Here is a 19,782-nt window from a genome sequence, read left to right on the forward strand (position 1 = left end):
TTCATAACAGTAGTTTTGTTGCCCAGTTCATGGGAAAAAGCAATCCCTACATGGAAAATAAAAACACCAGCCACAACCAAGATGGTACAGTGGGTGAGAATATACTGCTGGCCAATTGAGTCTTGCATGGCTCAGAAAAGAGGGCATAGGAGACCAATAGTACAGGCATTTCAGAAAAGGACATCACTTTCCTGCTGTCATCAAATTTCATTTGGCTACAAAGATGGAAATCAGGATAGTAAGTAACCAGCACAGTCTTACACTTGCTCCTTTTATTGGAGCAGGTTTGCAGGAATCAGAAAGGAATTTTTCTGTAAACACAAAGGAGAGAGAGGCTTTTTTATTTGGTATATCATCACTCTGAAAATGCATTTGGGTTTACTATCTTTGTATATTGAACTAACTACAGCATCTTCTATGGCTACAGATAAAGGAAATAGTCAGCAGTAAACCGTAGATTTTGAGCAGGCAGATCAGATGTCATGGGAGAAATAGAATTAATAAGAACATAGTTTTGTGGACCACCTTCTTTACAAATATGGTCTTCACCTTAATAGAAGGAATGATTTTCTTTGACCACATGAATTTTATAACATGTATTATATTTACAGTTCTGATATAAATATTGCATCCACTGCTTACATGCTCTTGTCAGTGGTGCCTTTCTGCCTGCTTCCAGAATTTATAAATAAAGCAATGAACAATTTAAGCAGGTAGGAAAGCCATACAGCCCCTATGTAATTACATACAGTTCTATGTAATCTGTATCTGAATAAGAATATTTATAATATCAAAAGGAATAGGACTGCCTTTCCTATTGTGTTCTGATGTGTTCTCACAGACACATGAGTAAGTTGAATAGAGTGTCTCACAATCCAGTGGACAACATAAGGACTGCCTGCATGAAAAACAACTACTGAGTTAAAAAAGAAAACAAGTTAGCTAATCAGAAAGAATTCTAAATCAGAATTTGTTTCTAGTGTGGAATTTTGGTATATATTCCACATTGTGGAAAAACCTGAAAATTAATCTAATTACTTCTCATTCTTTTTCTCAGTCAAAATGTATCACAGAATCACTGAAGTCTGCAAAAAACATCAGAAATATTACTGCAGCAGTTGAATCTTAACACATTCCATGTCTTGCACAGACATGGATGAAAATGGTTTGTATGAATGAGCCCCAATGTACTTCAGGTTTGTACATATCTATCATTTGAACTGCTTAGACAAACCCAGATATTTTGCAGCAATTCTTCTGCAGAAGATGTTTGCTCCCAGAACAAAGTCAGAACTCAGATGCCAAGCTGTTTTGTTTTAAATTGCCATAGTCACTAGTTAAATTAACATCTGCCTTCAGTCATAACTTAGTTGTTTTCTGTTTGACCTACATTCCATTATCTGCCAGAAAAAGAAAAAAACTTACTCTAAAAATTCATGGGAAATGGTTCATTCTGGTTTTGATAAACATTGGATAAACAATCTTAGACAAGTATAATAAACCAAAATATATAACTTCTTTGACCTTGTAATCACTGGGAAGTTCTGTGAACAGAATTAAAATCTTCAGTAGAATTTCAGAGTATATTGAGCTGTCAGTCATTTTCTTTATCTTTAGGAAGATGTCTGTATGATAAAGATAACTCTTCAGTCCACAGGAAAAAAAATATTCCTAAAAAGTAGACTAAAAGAGATTAAAAGCTACAAGAAAATTAGCTTTAAGTAAAAAGCAAAGACCTTAGCAGAAAAGTCTCAGTTACAGTCATCAGCTGTTATTCAGTTAGATCCTTTCACAGTTTAAAAAGTTTGGCTCTTGTGGCTTGTGGTTGCTAAACTAATTTGAAGTTTTAAGTATTATGCAGAACACTCTAGAGAAACCCCATCTGGGAAGAAACTTTGTTTATAAACAAACAGCAGGTCTTTGTTTTCTGCCATTAGTTAAACTGCATCAGCACCTTACAGCTTAAGACTACTCAGTGTCCTTCCTCTTAACTGAAAAACTCAGATTTGAAACTTTGCTTCATTTATTCCAAGAAGGATAAGAGACATGAAACATGAAAAAAATGCTATGTTATATATATGTTTTAGGTTCCTGAAGAAAGGAACCCAAATTGTGACAAATGGTTGGGAATGGATACTCCCTGACAGAACAGGAAGAAAGGCCAGTACTCAATTACACGAGTACTCCAGATCAGAAAAGCATATAGGCTGGAGGAGAAATGGATCTTCTGGACTCCAAACAGACTGGTGACAGCTCAGGAGTGGAACATCAGACCAAGAATGAAATCGGGAGGATAACAGAGCAACTGAAGATCACTGAAGTCTCATCCAAAGGAGGAAGTAAATATCCCAAAAGGAAGATATATATGGGACTAAGGAATCGATATCTCAGGACAGAGATGTCTGAAAAGCTCAGATTCTTCACCTTACTGGCTGAACTTTCTTTTTACATTCTGTATGGGCAAAAATTTCTGCCCTTCTAGATGTTACAAAATTCTGAAGATAGTTTAGGCTCTCAGTGTAGCACACCAATCATAAATCACAACAATATTTGTTATATATTTAAATATTTCAAGGCAAATCATAGAATGTGGTCTATCAAGGATAATTATTATTCATTTTACAGATACAGAACAGTTTTTACAGTCCAAAGTCACAAAGCAGATAGCAGTTAATTGTAAACTGAACAAACAAGAGTGTTGGGGGAATGTGGCTTCCCAAATAACAAGGATTTAAGAATTCTATTCTATTTCTAAAGCCCCTCCAAAGAGGCTGGTATAGCTTTTCTCCATTTGACAGTAACAGCCATACACAAGAACAAGGCTTCAGAAATACCTGATTTTAGACTGACACAATGAAAAATTAGCATTCTGTTAATCAAATCAAAAATGCAAAAATTTTACTTACAAATTAAAATAATACATTTTATCTTTTACAAACATTTTAGTTTTGATAAAACCAAAGTGATGTCAGTATCTTACACCTGAATGGCAGGGGGTGACTTTCATCTCATTGCTGGGGAACTGTCATGATCTGACAGAAGGAGATATAGTTTTGTAAGAAAGAGAACATGTCAGAATAGGACATTTTGTTTAGATAACTAAAAGCATCATGGCAGGTTCTGGGATGTTCATTTAGAATACAATAAAGATATTCAAAACCCATCTCACAAGAATGTGCCCTAAATTTTGTGCTATGCAGGAATCTGAAGGAACTGTTGGAGGGGTTTGACAAGTAGGTTTTTTTTACTAAGCCTCCCTCCTGTACTATCAATATAAGCATGTGGTGTGTATACCAGCTAGTAACATTACAGAGATCATGAACTTGTGGATTATATGTGTGACTAATGTCTGCTTAATGTTTAATCTGTGTTATGAGTAATTTCAAATAAGATTTAGGGAAAGAAATGGTTCGGATTGGACTAATTAGACAAGAACTGGTATAAATACCCTTTACTCATGCAAGTTATTTGACTTTTGACTGAGCTATGAATGCAAAAATACATATCCATGTAGCCTAGTTTTGAGGCACAATTAAAATTACATAGATCATTAAAACTGTACAGGTATCACATGAGAAAGGTAAAGGTGGCTGTAGCATGAAAATGACAATTGTCACCTGGAGAAGTATGTCATTTGGAGCAATCAGTCATGTAAAGTATATGATTAACTCTCAAAGTTGATATGAGGCACAATAAAAGGAAGATCAATACTTCTAACAGAAGAGAGTTCCTTCCTTAGGTCTCTGGCCCACTTTAGATTCAGAATTTGGGACATTAATCAGAACATCAGGATTTTATTTGGGTTTCCTGTACAATTAATCTAACAAGTAGGATCTCATGCATGAAAGGGGAAACTGTCTTAAGTTCACTTCCCTTCACTTAAAAAGGCTCAATAAGAAGTACCCAAAATTAGATAATAGCTAATGTAAATTGTGATGCACCATAGAGATCATGAATATTCCAGATAACTATTTTAAGGTGGGCTAGGTGAAATAGTTCTGTTCATTCTCCTGAATTTGTGACTCTATACTGAAAAATGTTTGGAAACCAAAACTATATGTGTGTTTCAACATATTTGGGGTTTTAAATAATTTATATGAATATATTTATTAAGTGAAAAATAAATTAGGGAAAAGGGGACTGACTGTCAGGAAAGCTATTGCTGTGATAAACCTCAAATTGGGAAAAAGGCTGGTTTTCACTTTCTCTACCTGCTTTTTAAAAAAAAAAAAAAATCCATGTACAACAAGGAATGAAATTAAACTGCATAATTTACCAGTACACATGCATTTCATCATCTGGCTTACATACACTAGCTCTGAGTCAGAAATACTCACTGAAATGTGCTACTCTTGCAAGCACTACCTAACTTTGCTCTGCTATTAATCACTCGTGATGCAAGCACTCCCACCCATTTCTGAGAACAGTGTAGGCTGTCTGATAACTCACAGGCTTCGAGCTGCCCTTATAAAGTTGTTCCACTTCTGTATACTTCCTCATACTGCTAGTTTCTCGGTGAAGATGAAGCTCCTCATTTACATAGTCTTGCTGAAGTCAACTCTCCTTGCTTTAACAAATGTTTTTGCAGTAATTTTAGAAGAGGAAGAGAATGCTAAAGAAGCAAAACTTACTGAGACTTGTCCCATAAAGCTCAAAACTAATCGGAAATGTGATGAAGGAGAGGATTGTCCTTATCAGATAAATTTGCCTCCGATGACCATTCAGATACCCAAAGAATTCAAACTGCTTGAGAAGACTCTCAAAGAAGTACAGACCCTTAAAGAATCAGTAAACAAGCTGAAAAAATGCTGCCAAGATTGCAAGCTGCAAGCAGATGACAACCAGGAAAGAGACAGAAGTAATGAATTCCTGCTACCCAACACTGCAGAAAACAGCGAAAGCCAAGATAACAGAGTACAGGAACTGCAAAGCAAAGTTAACAGAATGGCAACCAGCTTAAAAAATGCAAAGAGCCAGATTCAGACACTGCAGGGTCGTTTAGAGAAGCTGAGCCTCATAAACATGAACAATGTGGAACATTATGTTGACAGCAAAGTTGCAAATTTGACATTTGCTGTGAACAACCTGGATAACAAATGTTCTTCTAAGTGCCCAGCAATGCAAGCAAGACCTGGTATGTAATTTGTTAATTCTTACTGCCTGTATAAGCTTACAGTACATTTCACTAGTATTAGGTAAACAATTTAAATTATATTTTAGCCAAATAGCTGTGTTATTAACTTCACAAGTATCTGCTCTTTTAGTGTTTATACTCCTGTAAAACATTTCAGCAGCCACTAGAGGGTTACTGAGAGCTGCAGGTGTTCAGTCCCTCCTAGGACTGGACTTCATGTAGGGGTTTGAAACATTATTTTTAAAGGACAATTTTTTTGCAATTTAATAAATAAACATGAAAAATTAACAATATTTTATACCATAATATCCTTCATTAGAGACATGAAACATCAGTAACCTACACATATTTTCTCCTTGGATGGAAAGGGTTAAATTTTTTCTAGACGTGCCTTAGAAAACTGCCGTTTTATTCTTTCTCACTGCAAAACTGCAGCTAGTCTGAAAAGGGGTGCAAGACATCATCAAGCATCAAGTGAATCTAGCAAAATGCTTCATTTTTAATGGATAATAAAATAATTTTCTTATCATTACAGCAAACATCTGAAAGGCTCAGCTAAAAAAAAACCTTATTAACAGCACTTCTTGACTGGGTAACATATGTATCATCATTTTAACACTAAACCCTTTGCATTAATTTAATATATAAGCAGTATAAAAAAGAAAACAGGTGTTATCACTAAAAAAAATCACTTTTTTCTTTTACCATTTAATTCTCCTTATAAAGGAATAGAACCAATGCTCTCTTTCTAATATTTGCTGTTATTAAGGCAAGATTGAGGGGTTTTCTTAAAGTCATAAAGTTTTTATATTACATATAGGAATCCTTGAAAACAAGAACTGTTCCCTAGATTGTCACTGTATTCTATCACATAGATATCAAAAGTAAGAAGATAAAGCTCTTGAGAGACAAAGCAGAGAAAGAGCAGGCTGCATTGCAATCTTTGTCTCTTGTTTAAGATTGCATCCAAGATTTAAAAAAAATGTTCCTTCTATGTACACATATTGAAAATAGAAGGACCTGCGAGTGTACAGTGTATGTACAGCTGAAATTCTTGAAAGTACTCTTCTTTGAAAAGAGCAAATAAGTAATAATAAAGGTAATGCTTTTACTATATCAGTAATCAAATCAGATAAAAATCACTACAAATAAATTATATTCATTCAGTTACAAAACATTCACAAAAAGAATGAGTAATTTTTTGTTATATTAACAATGGGTAATGAATTTTTTATTATAGTAACTGTACATTCAAGTACAGTACTTCAAAACAGACTAAATTAATTTTTGATATTCCTCACATTTAATGAAATACTGGGTAGTGTTCAGAGCATATGATCATGTAGATATTCCTTATATTTTACAACAACATGCTAAAAGCATTTGTAGCAGCAATATATTAATTATGAAAGCTAGCAAGGAAAACAACTACAACTTTTTCCTATTCAGGAGCCATTCTGGTATCCACTGAAAGTAATAGTAAAACTTCATTTAAATAGAAGTTGAATTGAATTATAGAAGCATTTTATCTGAAATGTATATTCTCTGTTAATAATTGCTCTGAACTTTAGTCCACCAAAGATTTTACACAATGTTCAGTTAAATAAATGAGTATTTATTGTGGATTTAGATTTGACTTTAAAGCATTTGACCCCTAAACTTTGTGGTTTCATAAATGTCCAGTTTTCTGGCAAAGAAGTCCTGAGACTTACTCCCTGCTGTAGTCTAGTATCACTCCTCCCTTTCAAGAAGTAGTTTGCTCAAATTTTCTAGGAAAAAATTACAACAGAATCTGAAAAAGAAAATGCCCATGCATTCAAATCTGCAATAGAAATGAACATTATGGTTTTGACTCTTTACTGAGAACTTCTGAGAACTCTCCATATCTTTTAAGAATCTGGAATTCTAATACCATGCTGTTGAACAGAATGAAATTACTGGATGACATTGTGGATCAAAAATTTTCACTTTGGGGAAAAAACCTTATTCTTCTGAATAAAACACATCACGTGTTAGTGGGAAAAAGGTACTGTTAACAGTAGATACTAACATTCTTCTTTTCTGTAAAGCCAGCAATGCCACATACACAGGAAACACCATCACCTTCATCTTTCTAGGACTCACACAATTACAACAGATGTGACAATTTTATTACTTTTTTCCTGCTTCCTAAAGTACAGTCAACATTAACACACAAAGAATTCCTAATGATGTTATGTTTTCTGTCAAATGATGTTTACTTAACAATAGCCAGGTTAACATCATTCCCACAGGGACAAAGCTCTCTGACATACTGCCAGACGGAGCTGTAAATTGTAGGCAGGTTGTGAAGCTATATATTTAAATACAAAAAGCAGAAAGTGTGTAAACACAAAGCATTAGAACATGAGATAATGAAAGGATAGAGTAGACAAAAGGACAAAAAGGAAAGCAAATAATCAAAATGCCTTTATATTAGGCATTTTGATTTAAAAATGTAGTTTAGCTGGGTTTTTTTAGTCAGCTATCTGATGCAGAGATCCTAGGTGACATCTGTTGTACTGTAAATATGATGGAAAAGGTGTTTTTCCCTAGAACTGAAATTGTTGCAACACTATTTGCAATGTAAAAGTCTCTCCAGTACAAGTTCTGTATGCCATATCAGTCTGGGTTATTTTTTTTTATATTTTAAAATTGAAATTATGTTTATTCTAACACTACTTGCTCTTTCACCAGTTATACAAATAATGCAGAGAGACTGTGCTGACCATTACACAGCAGGGAGAAGGAGTAATGGAATCTACAGGATTAGCCCTGATCCCAGAAACGAGAGCTTTGAAGTTTACTGTGACATGCAAACACAAGGAGGCGGCTGGACAGTGCTGCAGCGGCGTCAGGATGGCAGCACGAACTTCAACAGAACCTGGAATGACTACAAACATGGCTTTGGCAACCTCAGCAGGGAGTTCTGGCTAGGCAATGACAAAATTCACCTCCTGACAAAGAGCCAGGAAATGCAACTGAGAATCGATCTCGAAGATTTCAATGGGATCAGAGAATATGCCAAGTACGACCACTTCTACGTGGCCAACGAGTACCTCAAGTACCGTCTCAGCGTCCACGGCTACAGCGGCACCGCAGGAGATGCCCTCCACTATAGCAGGCACTACAACCACGACCAAAAGTTCTTTACAACCCCGGACAAGGACAATGACAGGTATCCCTCGGGAAACTGCGGCGCCTACTACAGCTCTGGCTGGTGGTTTGATGCCTGCTTGTCAGCCAATCTCAACGGCAAGTACTACCACAAGAAATACAAAGGTGTTCGCAATGGCATTTTCTGGGGCACGTGGCATGGTATTTCTGATGATACTCCCACTGGATACAGGCAATCCTTTAAATCAGTAAAGATCATGATCAGACCCAAAAGTTTTGTGCAGTAATTCTAAACATTTTTCTTAAGTAGTTTGCATTGGATTGCACTCAAAATCGTACTTACTCAGTATTGTACTCAAAAATCAAGTATTCAGTTACGTTTGGCAAAAGATTGTTCTAGACAAAACAACATACTTCCACATAATACTTTTAGACACAGTTTGACCCATATAATGTATTAAAACCAGCATTAAAATACCTGAATAGTTATTGCTAAAACTTAACACCAGTTAGGTCTTGGTTTTGCTATGTAAATATTCTAAACATTGCTTTTGGTGCTTTTACTGACTGTGATATACCACACTTTATGATTTAAAACTTTTATATTGTCTTCCACAAGTTTTTTCTGAATGAATACCTACATTTTAACCTGAAAATAAATCAGAGGTGTAGCTAATATAAATTTGTCAACACCTGGGAAAAAACATAGATTCTCTAAAACATTATTTTCCTATCATCTATCCTTCATAACTTCAAAGGTATACCATAGAAATATCAATGTAAATTAGGAAAAGTACTAAAATTATTATTTTTAAAGAACAGAGGGCCACATGGTTTGCCCAAAGACACAAAAAAAGGCCTTGAAGAAAAGAGAAAATGAAGATGATTTTTCAAATTTCATCCCATTATCAAAGATTTTTCAAAGTAGTTGGTAGAAGAGTTGAATAAAAGCAGAGGAAATAATTATAAAATCTTAGAATAATTTCATTTGGAAAAGACCTTTAAGATCATTGAGTCCAACTGTTAACACAGAACTGCCAAGACCACACTAAGCCATGTCTTGAGGTGTCACATCTACACATGGAAAGAGCACGTATTGAACAACAACATTCTTGCTCTTGGTTCCTCCATTCAAGCTCAAGGTCCTATTTGTCATTTGTAGGAGAAAGGAGATTATGCAGATTTATGTTATGTAGCTTATTGCACATTTATGCAGGCAGGTAGACAGGTAGGAGGAAGACACATCAATAAGAATCATAATTCTTTGCATTAATGCCTCTAAATACATACAGAGAGTTTCCAGTGCCATTTTGCTTTCTCATGAATCCTTTAGGTAAGTCAACGTTACAAGACGCTCTTGTAGAGACTTAAGGTCTCATTCAAGTACTTCTCAATACAGATATCATTAGACCCTAAAACTAAAAACGAAATTATAGATGTTTTGTAACATAAGAAAAGACTGTTCTCCCTGTTTTCAGACTACACATTTTGTAGGCACAGAAACATAAAAACCTACTGTCAATTCTACGCAAAAAAGAGAATATATGAGCAAAATATATATTTTTTTTTCTAAAATATAACAAATAAAAAAGTCAAATTGTCAAATAGTGCAGGAATTTCAAATTAGAGATTCTTTCATTAAATCTCACATTGTAGATAGTGAGCACATATTTGACTCCACATATCTAGACCATGTCTCTATAAAGATAGGGACCAACACTGAGCGGAGATGCAATTTTTCTTAGCAAGAGGCTATTCTGCTATCTTGCTTACACTAGTCCTGAGATGCAGAAAAACTACGCAAAGACTCTATTTCCTTATCAATTATGTGTGGTCACTGCTGGCATAGCTTTTTTGATTAAAAGAGACATAACAAAAAAGAATACACGTATATATCTGACCTAATACTTTATAAATATGATCTCTACTGTTTTTTTAAGATTACAACAAAACTATTATGGTTATAAGTTATGCAAATGAAGAACACTGGCAATAGCTAAATTGTAAAATATTAATATATATTTTAAAGAAGTAAATACTTTGAAGGATAGTTCAAGTCTAATTTGGTTTATTATATTTCAATTTTAAAGAGCAATGAAAAGTTTTAACTTCAAGATGTATCATCTTTGTGTTTTGAAGCTATAGAATGTTTATTTTGGGATAAAAAATAGTTGTCTAAACAAAACAAAAAAAAAGCAACTGATGAAGTATTGGTTAGAAGAACAAATATCTACTTGCATATGATTATATTTAATAATTTTGTGTGAAATGCACAATTTTCTCCTATTCATTACATGACAACTAGCGAAGTGTGACTTACAGTATATACTGTAAGTATCTACAAGCTTCTACTTGAAAATGTCTTTTTAGTACAAAGTTGTAAGAAGAGAAATTGTCCTTTTAAATCTTAAACTTTTACAAAGTTTAAAGGAAACTTTGTAAAACACAGAAATGTTAACACAATAAGCAAATGTGACAAAAATCGCTTTGTCTTTAAAAACAAAAAGCAAAAAAGAAAGTATAATGTTGTTACAGAAATCTGATTGTTACCTGCCTGGAACTGTTGTAGCTGAATCTCTGTCAATGTGTACTAGTTTTGCAAAGTGTAACTCCATCTACTTGTTGCAAACATTACTTACTTTTTTCTTGGTGTGATAAAATAAGAATGTTCCACTGTTAAAGATGTACTACTGTTATAGATGTACATAAGAACTATTAAAAATTTCAGAAATAAATAATTTTAATGATTTTCTGTAAAAATTGAATCAGTAGGAAAACACCAATAACCAACACAGATGACTATGTGACATGCCAAGAGAATAATTGCTAATAATTATAGTACCTTAGCGATCTGTTATATGACCCTTCAGCTGCCAGACAATACCAAGAGCTGAAATCTCAGTTTTTTTTGTAACTATTCATATTTTGGAAGAGGAAAGAGTATTGCCCAATGAAGAGCCTACACAAACTCTGCCTTTAACATGAAAGAGGAGAAGCAAACCAATGTTTTGACCTTTCAGATCACATACAAGAGTCATCAAAGCATGCAAATACAAATACAAATATATACCCCCAATTAAATAATACAATTTTTTATACAAAGAAAAAGCCCTTGATCTCTGCCCAAAGTTTAATAATTCAAAACATGTCTTTCAATCTATGGAAAATATTTATGTAACACTGATTAGCATATGAAGACACTTGTGGTTTTTATCCTGATAATATTGAAATGGTGAACTTTAGTGGAAAAAATTACTAACAGTGGGTTTGCTAGCAAAATTCCAATGGCTTGTTTCCAAAATATAAAGGCACAAGCCCATCAGTTCAATGTGATCAGCCAAGCAGACTGTAATGTCTTGGCTTTCTACACATTGCTTAAACAAAACCAAACCAAAACAAAAAAAAACAACCCAAACAAACCAGAGAAGAAATGAAAAGAAGTTTTGAAAGCACTGGTGGTTTTCCCTTCCCTTTTAAATGCAAATACCTGTTTCCTCAATTGTGTTTATTGGGAAAGACGCAGTCAAACTTGGAGTGAATTGAGAACAATATGTAGTTTGACAAATTGGTGGGGAAAAAAATTACTTTTATGTGTTTATTTGGAAAATCACTTAAGATGATTGCCAATCCCTATCCAGACCCCTGCTGACAAATTAAATCAAAATCAAACAAAAGTGCCAAATTTACCTAGCTTCTATAATTTATATGTCATGGGAAAACCCAAGCAGGAAGGATGCAACTTGAATTTTCAGAGAGGAAAAAAAAAAAAAAAAAAAAAGAGAGAGAGAGACTATAATTAAAAGCTGGCCTACAAAGAACAGAGATTTAAATATATTAAAATATTTTTAGATTTTTTTTTTTGTGTTCTTTTTCTTTCAGGAAAAAAAGAAAAAATGGTACACATAAGCCTGAAGACATTGACATAAGTTTTAAAGAAAAATGGCTGAGCAATACCATCTATAGGCCCTGCTAGATGCAAACATTTCCCATATTAAATTGATCTCTTTCATTCACTGCTTTAATTAAACTTTTATGGAGTTATAGTACTTCTGCCAGAAGTTAATTTGGCTGTCACGCTCAATGGTAATCTGAAACAAAGAACAAAATTTTAACCTTCACACAAGTCATGACAACATGGAAATTATGAAAGCAATATTATTTTTTAAGTCCTCATTCATCAGCTTTTTCTGATCTCAGTAAAAATGTAGTCCATTTGGAAAATAATAATGGGAAAAAAGAACCCAAATTACCCGATTATGTTCCTGTAATCAAGACAAACTGGAAGTTTAATTAAGACTACATTTCAGCCAGAATAGTATGCCATCATTTAAAATTACACTATACAAAATAATAGTTGGCTTTACTCACTTTTACGCAATTACATGGAGTGAATGATTTTTATGGAAAAGCAGGATGCACTTTGAGAAACAGAAATTCTCATGCCTTTCTACAGACAAAGTACAAAAGCCTCTCCACTTCACTCTGCAGTTTAACCTCCCTATGCTAAGTCCAAACACAAGGAATCTTTCTCATGCACATATTTAAGGCTCTGTTTATTCAGGAGTATTTGGACACAGGTGCTTTGAATAAGCAAACCAGGAATCCCTTTTTTAACATTTAAAGTAACCTCATGTGTGTAACAGATGATTCTCCACCACTGAAGTTTTTACTGAATGTATGATTGGTTAACATTGCTCTGGCTTCCTCATCACATGGTTGTGCAGACATACAAGGCCAGGTAGACCCAAATTTTAGTACAATTTTGCCTTGTCTCAAATACATATTTTAGGTGAGAAAACAGGAAGAGATAGCTTTGGAAAACAATATAGCAATATACTTGTCAAGTCTCATATGTACCAGAAATGGCTGAGAAAAGGCCAAAATGCATGATGTTAGTTAAAGGTTATTTCTTCCCTTAGTCTCACGCTAAAGAGCTCTAGTTCCTCTGCATGGTATGAAATCAGCACACTTGCCTTTATAACAGCATAGAAAAACAAGACATCATAAATACTTTCAAACAGGCTTTTCAGAAATGAACAGAAATACCATCTGCTTTGTGATTGTTCAAACACACCCAACCACTTCCTGGCCTGTTCCTCACAATGTTACCTGCTAGTGGTAAAAAGAGCCTCTCCATAAAACGAGCATGTTACACCAGCTCTGTTCCCATTCCTGCTGTTTGAAGGCACCTGTAAATTCAACCAATTCCTCTACAGCCTTTTTAGGAACGATCAACTTTCCTGTTGCAACAACAATTTGCTTTAACATTCACAATACAAACTATTTCCTGCTTGCTGGAAGCTGTTGCAAAAAACCATACTCTAGCTTACAGACACATCAGCTGTAGATGACTCCCCAAGCGACCATTTCAACAAAGTCAAAAAGGGTTTATTTAATTAGCAGTCAGATTCCTCTGCATGGAGGTGGAGACAACATCTGTCTCAGCTGTCTGTGCCAACATATTTATACGCTTTTTTGTTGGGCCAGGAGCCTTTGAAGCTTGTTGTGTGGAGTATGCCAGGATCAGCTTAAGTTTAAAAATGTTCTTTGCTTTCAGCATACTAAGCTGTGTCAAGATTTTTATGTCTTTGACAGAGCACATACATATGTGATGAGTACTAAAACAAATTATGTGCTGCTATAGTTACCATGCAAAAATATAGTGATGATCATACTTTATAACAGCAGAAAGCACATTACAGCATGTGTACAGAGACAGAAATTAAAATCGTGATTATGTGTAAAAAAAAAGAAAAAAAAGTCTACCTTAATCTACCAAAGTAGCTTTTCTAAGAAACTTTTCATTTAAAGATAAATAAACTTTTTTTTAAAGGAAACTTCTTTACACCCACCATTTAACCTAAGTTAGGAGAGAATTAAAAACCAGTTTGTTACCAAAAGAAATTGGAAACAACTCTAATTTCTAGAATGGCGTTAGATGTCTCTATGTCACTGAAGAATTATGTGAAATATTGATTCTTAGTATTTATATTTGAAAGTTGTAGTCAACGTTTATGTGACTTCCTCTTCTTTCCTGCAGCACAAATGAGAAAAAGGAGAAAAATGAAAAGTACCTTTCTCCCCTCAAACAACATTCAAACACATGCATCATTCTTTGACATTAAAGCTTTTACATATAGCAGATGGACATGAATCAGCATCAGATAATCAGAAACAGAATATGCTTGAGAATTCTTCGTCATACAGTTGATCTCTTGGTAAACACTGAGATTTTGCTGTGTGTTTCCACTATAATTAAGATTTTGGTTAGCAACTTTATTAGCAGTTCAGGAGTGTAAATTCACTAATCTCAGAAAGACTCTGAGCTTCAAAATAGTAACGAAAAATATTTATGAAAGATTCTTTCTGCTTCTTGATGGCAATAGGACACATGGACATCAGAGATGAAGAAATGTAGCATGATAGTGACAATTTCCATCAAAAAAAGTAACACAAATGAAAGATTTGGTGCTGGTATCAGATAGGGGGCACTGATCATTTCATAGGATATAGAGTGCAACAGTTTACGATAGACCAGTCAGAAAAATCTCCCAAAGGAGTTTATTCTTCTGCATGTTTAGATTTAGCAAATAAATGGATGATGTCTGTTAGCAGGAAGGGATTATTGTGGTACCTTCCAAACAAGGCACCAGCCCACTGGGTCTGGAGAACAGCAAAACACTTTTCATTCACACCTGCACTATTCTGCAGAACAATTTCTGCTGCTTCTGAGTGTCCGCTGCAAAAGCGTGCAAGATAAATGTTGCAGAATCTTTTTTTTGGTATGGTTTTAAAAGTGGATGTATACATTTGACTGAACTACTTTTCTAACCTAAAAACATACCAACAAAAGAAAGAGAAAGCACAAGATATTGCCTTGAGTAAAAACACCTCAAACTGGGAGAAGATACCCACCATTTGATGTCTCTTTGGAGTTTTTTTGTTTGATTCACTATCAGAATGGGAAGATGTATAGAGTAGGAGTCTTTTTTTTGTGTCTAAACATCAACAACATCATTACGACAAATAATGTTTTTTTTATTTATGTTCCCATTAAAACTGGATCAGCTGGAGGAAAGTAAAACACAACTTGAGTGGCCAGAGGGGAAAAAATGCTACTGTACAATATAGTGAAGCACAAAAATTATGAGGACAAAAATGAAGAGACTGGGTAGGAGGTAATTTGTTAACTGGTCTTTTTTATTTTCATTCTGCATAATCTTGTCTTTTTGAGAATTCAGTCCAGTTTCATGTCATGTTTGGTTGCTTCTTCTATTCAAATGACAGGTTCAGTTTGTCCTCTGCTGCTTTAGCAGTAATAGCATTGTTGTAGCAAGGATGTTATAAGGATAAAGGGAGAAGTTAAATATATTATATTACCATCTGTTGCAAAAAAATTATAAATTTGCAGGCAAAGGCTGAATACAATTTTAGATAATTTTGTTGAAGCTAACTACTACTAAAAATCTATTTAATTAAATTAATAGCTGTTTAAACAATGTACTTGTATGACACAATTCAATACATTTTCTGCTGCCTTTTAAGAATCAGATTATATATACATGGCCTATAATGCACAAAAATCAAAATAAAATGAGCTTAATTTATTGCATCTTAATGTGGCATTTATTCAAGTAATATATTTTTTTCATCACACAGGTACTAGACTATGTAGTTTTCAATGAAAGTTATTAACAGATGCATATTGATCTATTTCTAATATTAGAAGAAAACAAGATATGAGGAAAGATTCACAATTCAAGAAATTAAATTAGAAGTGTTTGAGCACAGATCTTTATTTCAAAGACATAACAACAAAGGCTAAAAGAAGTGGAAAGTTTATTTTGTGAATGTATGGCAGTACCCTAACCAACAGAACAGATGTTAACTTGGTAATAAATAAAAATACTTTGTGAAAAGAAGTCATGATGAATTGAATGGCTTTTGTTTGAACTCTGTCAAGTTTTCAATATTTCTATTTAACCCACAAAGCTAAACAATGTTACTATTAAGGTTTTATTAAAATAAAGGAGAGATAGTGTACATGTTTTAATTCTTGCTCTTTGCATGTTTTAGTATCTGCTGCTTATATGAGAAAAACAAGACTGGCTTGATGGAAAGAGGGCATATATCTGTTTTTAAAGAAATCTGATAATAACCAAAGGTTTCTCTTCTGATAAATATATGCTGTACAGGTATAAATGACCTGCCAGTGAAACTGAGATAATATGATACCATTCTGCTTCTGTGTAAAAATCCTGAAAGCTATTCCAAGTAGTTGAAGCCAGCATCGATGCAAGAAACCTCTATGGTGACTGAAGTGTTATATTTATCCCTAAATTATGTATAAAGTTCAACAGCAGAAAACAAATACGTCAGTGGAAGAGAAGAAATGTGAATAAGTGATGAAAAGCCAAACTCACCAGTAAAGTTAAAACTGTTAAAAATTATGGTAAAATAAATGAGTCATAGTTCTCTTCTAGAAATTGACAAAATTACCAGAAGACCTCACTTATGAAATATTATGCTAATTTCTTACTTTGTTTTTCCACAGCATGTTTTTTCTTGTGTTGGTAACAACTCTAAATACTAAGTTTTTCCTGTATTTGCCATTAATGGTTTACAATGTTATCAGTGTTAAACAAGTTAGCTTTAAATTTGATAAGTGGAATAACCTCTTCTGAAAGATTTTTTTGAGAAAAAAATCAGGCAAATAATCTAATCATTTTCTAGAGTAAGTCTAGAAAAGTTAGTTTTCACCATGATTAAAAATAAGGAAAACAAAGCAGAAATGCAGAATACAGTTTAGGAGCGTGGAGGCACTTTTACTGCAGCCTCGGACTGAGAATAAAGGGGGTTTGTGCTGCAACAATACTGGAAGCTGTAGGCTCCTCATACACTGGCACTGGACTGAAAGCAGCAGCTTTAAACTCTGTTCAATATGATCTAATAGCAGGATAGCAAAGGTCCAGTGCTATTTTCCCCTTCACTACAAATTCTTGCCATGTCCTTTCTCCTGACCTTAGACTGAAGGCAGAGTAAGAGCCAGGGTAGCAAACTGATCTGACAGATCCAAAATGGAAAGAGTCCAAGGTAAAGCAACTTTAGGTAAGAACTTCAAGAAAAACATGAAGTATGAACAAAGTCTGACAAGTATACAAGAGAGAGATGTACATTTTTATTATAAAGAGGACAGAAATTGGCTGGTCTACCATTTTAATGTGGGAAAGACAAGAAGAAAGCTTAATTATTCAGTACAAAGGAAAATTAAACTGGGATATAGGGAAAGCTTTTTATAAAACCCTGGCAATGATGACATGCTGGAAAAAGATATCCAAAGAGCTATCACCACCAAATAAAGATTTAAGAAAAAATTAGACAAATATCTGCAGAAATCTACTTCAGTGCTGAATTTGGATTAATTATCTCTTAATGACTCTTCTGGTCTTACATTTTAAGGATTCCATTTGATATATATTTGATACTCAAAATTTTAAAATACTTCTAGTATTCTGAAAGATTCCTTAACACAAAAAAAAAGAAAATCACAAAAGAAACTGAGCTCCAAAAGGTTTCTTCTATCACCATCATCAATTAATATTGCCTTCGGAACCACTTACCTGTGATTTTTCCTGTAGCTGCAGAGCCTTTTAAAAAATCATGATGCAATCAATTACTTCTACAAATAGAATATTACAAAACCAAAACCAAGACCTCTGAATTCTCATTCCCCTTAAGGCCATAATCACTGAAAAAAAATAACATGATTCTCTATCAAGCACAGCATCCTCAGCAAGAATATGACCCTGCTTCACAAAATTTTCTTACCACTTAGAAAAAAAAAAATCAAAGAAATGGGAATGATATAGATAGTCTATGGAAGCAACCTTCAATTATTAACAGTAAAAGATACACCTCAGAATAGTTAATTTGTACTGTTACAGACAGAGAAATCTGGGACACAGGGTACCTCATCTAAACACTGAAAGGCAGGACTTGCTGTTAGGTCAGTGGGTCCCTCCTCCTGGCTGGAAGCTGCTGGACTCAGCACAGAGGTGGGGGACTCATCCTCAGTTGCCAGTTCTGTGTCAGTAGCACTTCCTTCATCAGCCTGACTCATTGTTTAAAGCTCTAGAAAGTAACAAAAATACCAATACAATATATTAGATGCAGGGATCATAATTTCATATGATTGTGAAAGATAAATGTGTAGTGTAAAAGCCACTACATCAGTATGTCAGACCCGTGTTCAAACCATAGAAGTCACAATGTGAGCAAATTAGTTACCTCTACAGTTACAACTTCATGACAGACTTCATGCAAGAGGCTGCACTGTCATTCTATTATACTCTTGATACCATTAAAATATCCTGAAGAAAGTTCTTATTCCAGTTAGGTAACACAGTATTTTAATAAATGCACAGACAGAGAAATTAAAGAAGGTTGGAACAAGCAGGGTTGTTGGAAAACATAATTTTGCTATATTTTTTTATAGAAAATCCCATATTAATATCTGTCATAGAGGAATAGAAATCTCTAAGATACTTTCATTAGAAACAGATAGATCAAGGACATTCAGTACTTCTCAGCAAGATGGGACTTAATGCCACAAAGTTTCTATCATTTTACTTTGTGTTTACTATCTTGGTCCAGCACTTGAGAATTATGTTCCAAGCTTCAATCATCAGAACTCTTTGAGATGTGCGAAAATGCCAAGGTGGGTGAGGGAAATGGGATGTGGAATACAAGGGGATACAATGCTCCTGGTACCCTGATAAGACAGCAGTGTCCATCAGGTAGCTCCTCATCATTACATCAAACATGAATTAATATCTGAAAAACCCATCTTCTGGCATAACAGCATCTTAAGAGCTTTGTATATCCAAAGAGTTTTAAAATGCCAATCTTTTACATGAAGAAGTATGGAAGGTGACAAAAACATCTCAGGAGAAAGATATAAGAGACATGGGATTATCCAATAGAGACAATAAGCATCTTACAGAGGGAAGAGAGGGGAAGAGGGGTTTGTGAGGCACACAAAAATCTCGCCATGACATAGCGAGATAAGGGAAGCATGGAGCATTTGTAGAGCAAAGCACAGATCAAAGTGGAGATGGAGTGGAGATGGAGGAATTCAAGAATTGCTTCACAAGTTCACTGAAGCTGTAGGTGACAGGAATGGACAGATCAATATCACAGTATTTTAGTGCAAAATTCTGGGAGAAAGAACATCAACTTTTGCAAATGTTCACCTGACACCGGAAGGTCTTTCTACATTAGCTATTATGCAGAGCACATTGTATTCAGCTATGGAACCACACCACAGTAAAACTCATCAGCTGCCAAAGATGCAGAATCCTCTTCGAATTAGGCAGTCTTGACATTATTTAGCCTTTCACATAATATATGGAAGACCTTTCTCTTTTTTAAAAGAGAGCATTTCACTATAAATCAAGGACAACCAAAATTAAAACTGTAATAAGATTAAGAAGAAATTTTGAGAATATTTCTAT

At 34.4% G+C, this 19,782-nt stretch overlaps 2 protein-coding genes across 4 annotated transcripts in view; one reads left to right on the forward strand and one right to left on the reverse strand.

Moving 5' to 3' along the window:
* CCDC146 (coiled-coil domain containing 146) overlaps positions 1–19,782 on the reverse strand; it is a 67,803-nt gene that overhangs the window by 42,784 nt on the left and 5,237 nt on the right. For all 3 annotated transcript variants that reach the window (XM_041713757.2, XM_030263745.4, XM_072919369.1), the window contains exon 2: positions 18,240–18,400. In XM_041713757.2, the coding sequence (XP_041569691.2) occupies positions 18,240–18,389 (150 nt within the window). In that variant the 5' untranslated portion in view covers positions 18,390–18,400. The remainder of the gene's footprint in view (positions 1–18,239; positions 18,401–19,782) is intronic.
* On the forward strand, positions 4,394–11,007 carry FGL2 (fibrinogen like 2). Its single transcript, XM_002187985.7, has 2 exons — positions 4,394–5,134; positions 7,850–11,007. The coding sequence occupies exons 1-2, from the start codon at positions 4,396–4,398 to the stop codon at positions 8,554–8,556; spliced, it is 1,446 nt and encodes a 481-aa protein (XP_002188021.5). The 5' UTR covers positions 4,394–4,395; the 3' UTR covers positions 8,557–11,007.

The sequence above is a fragment of the Taeniopygia guttata genome, chromosome 1A, assembly GCF_048771995.1.
Source record: "Taeniopygia guttata chromosome 1A, bTaeGut7.mat, whole genome shotgun sequence".
NCBI classification, from domain to species: Eukaryota; Metazoa; Chordata; class Aves; order Passeriformes; family Estrildidae; genus Taeniopygia; species Taeniopygia guttata.

Coding starts and splice junctions, on each gene's coding strand:
- FGL2 (XM_002187985.7), top strand. CDS start 4,396: ATGCAAGCACTCCCACCCATTTCTGAGAACAGTGTAGGCTGTCTGATA. Junction 5,135..7,849: donor AGCAATGCAAGCAAGACCTG/GTATGTAATTTG, acceptor CTCTTTCACCAG/TTATACAAATAATGCAGAGA.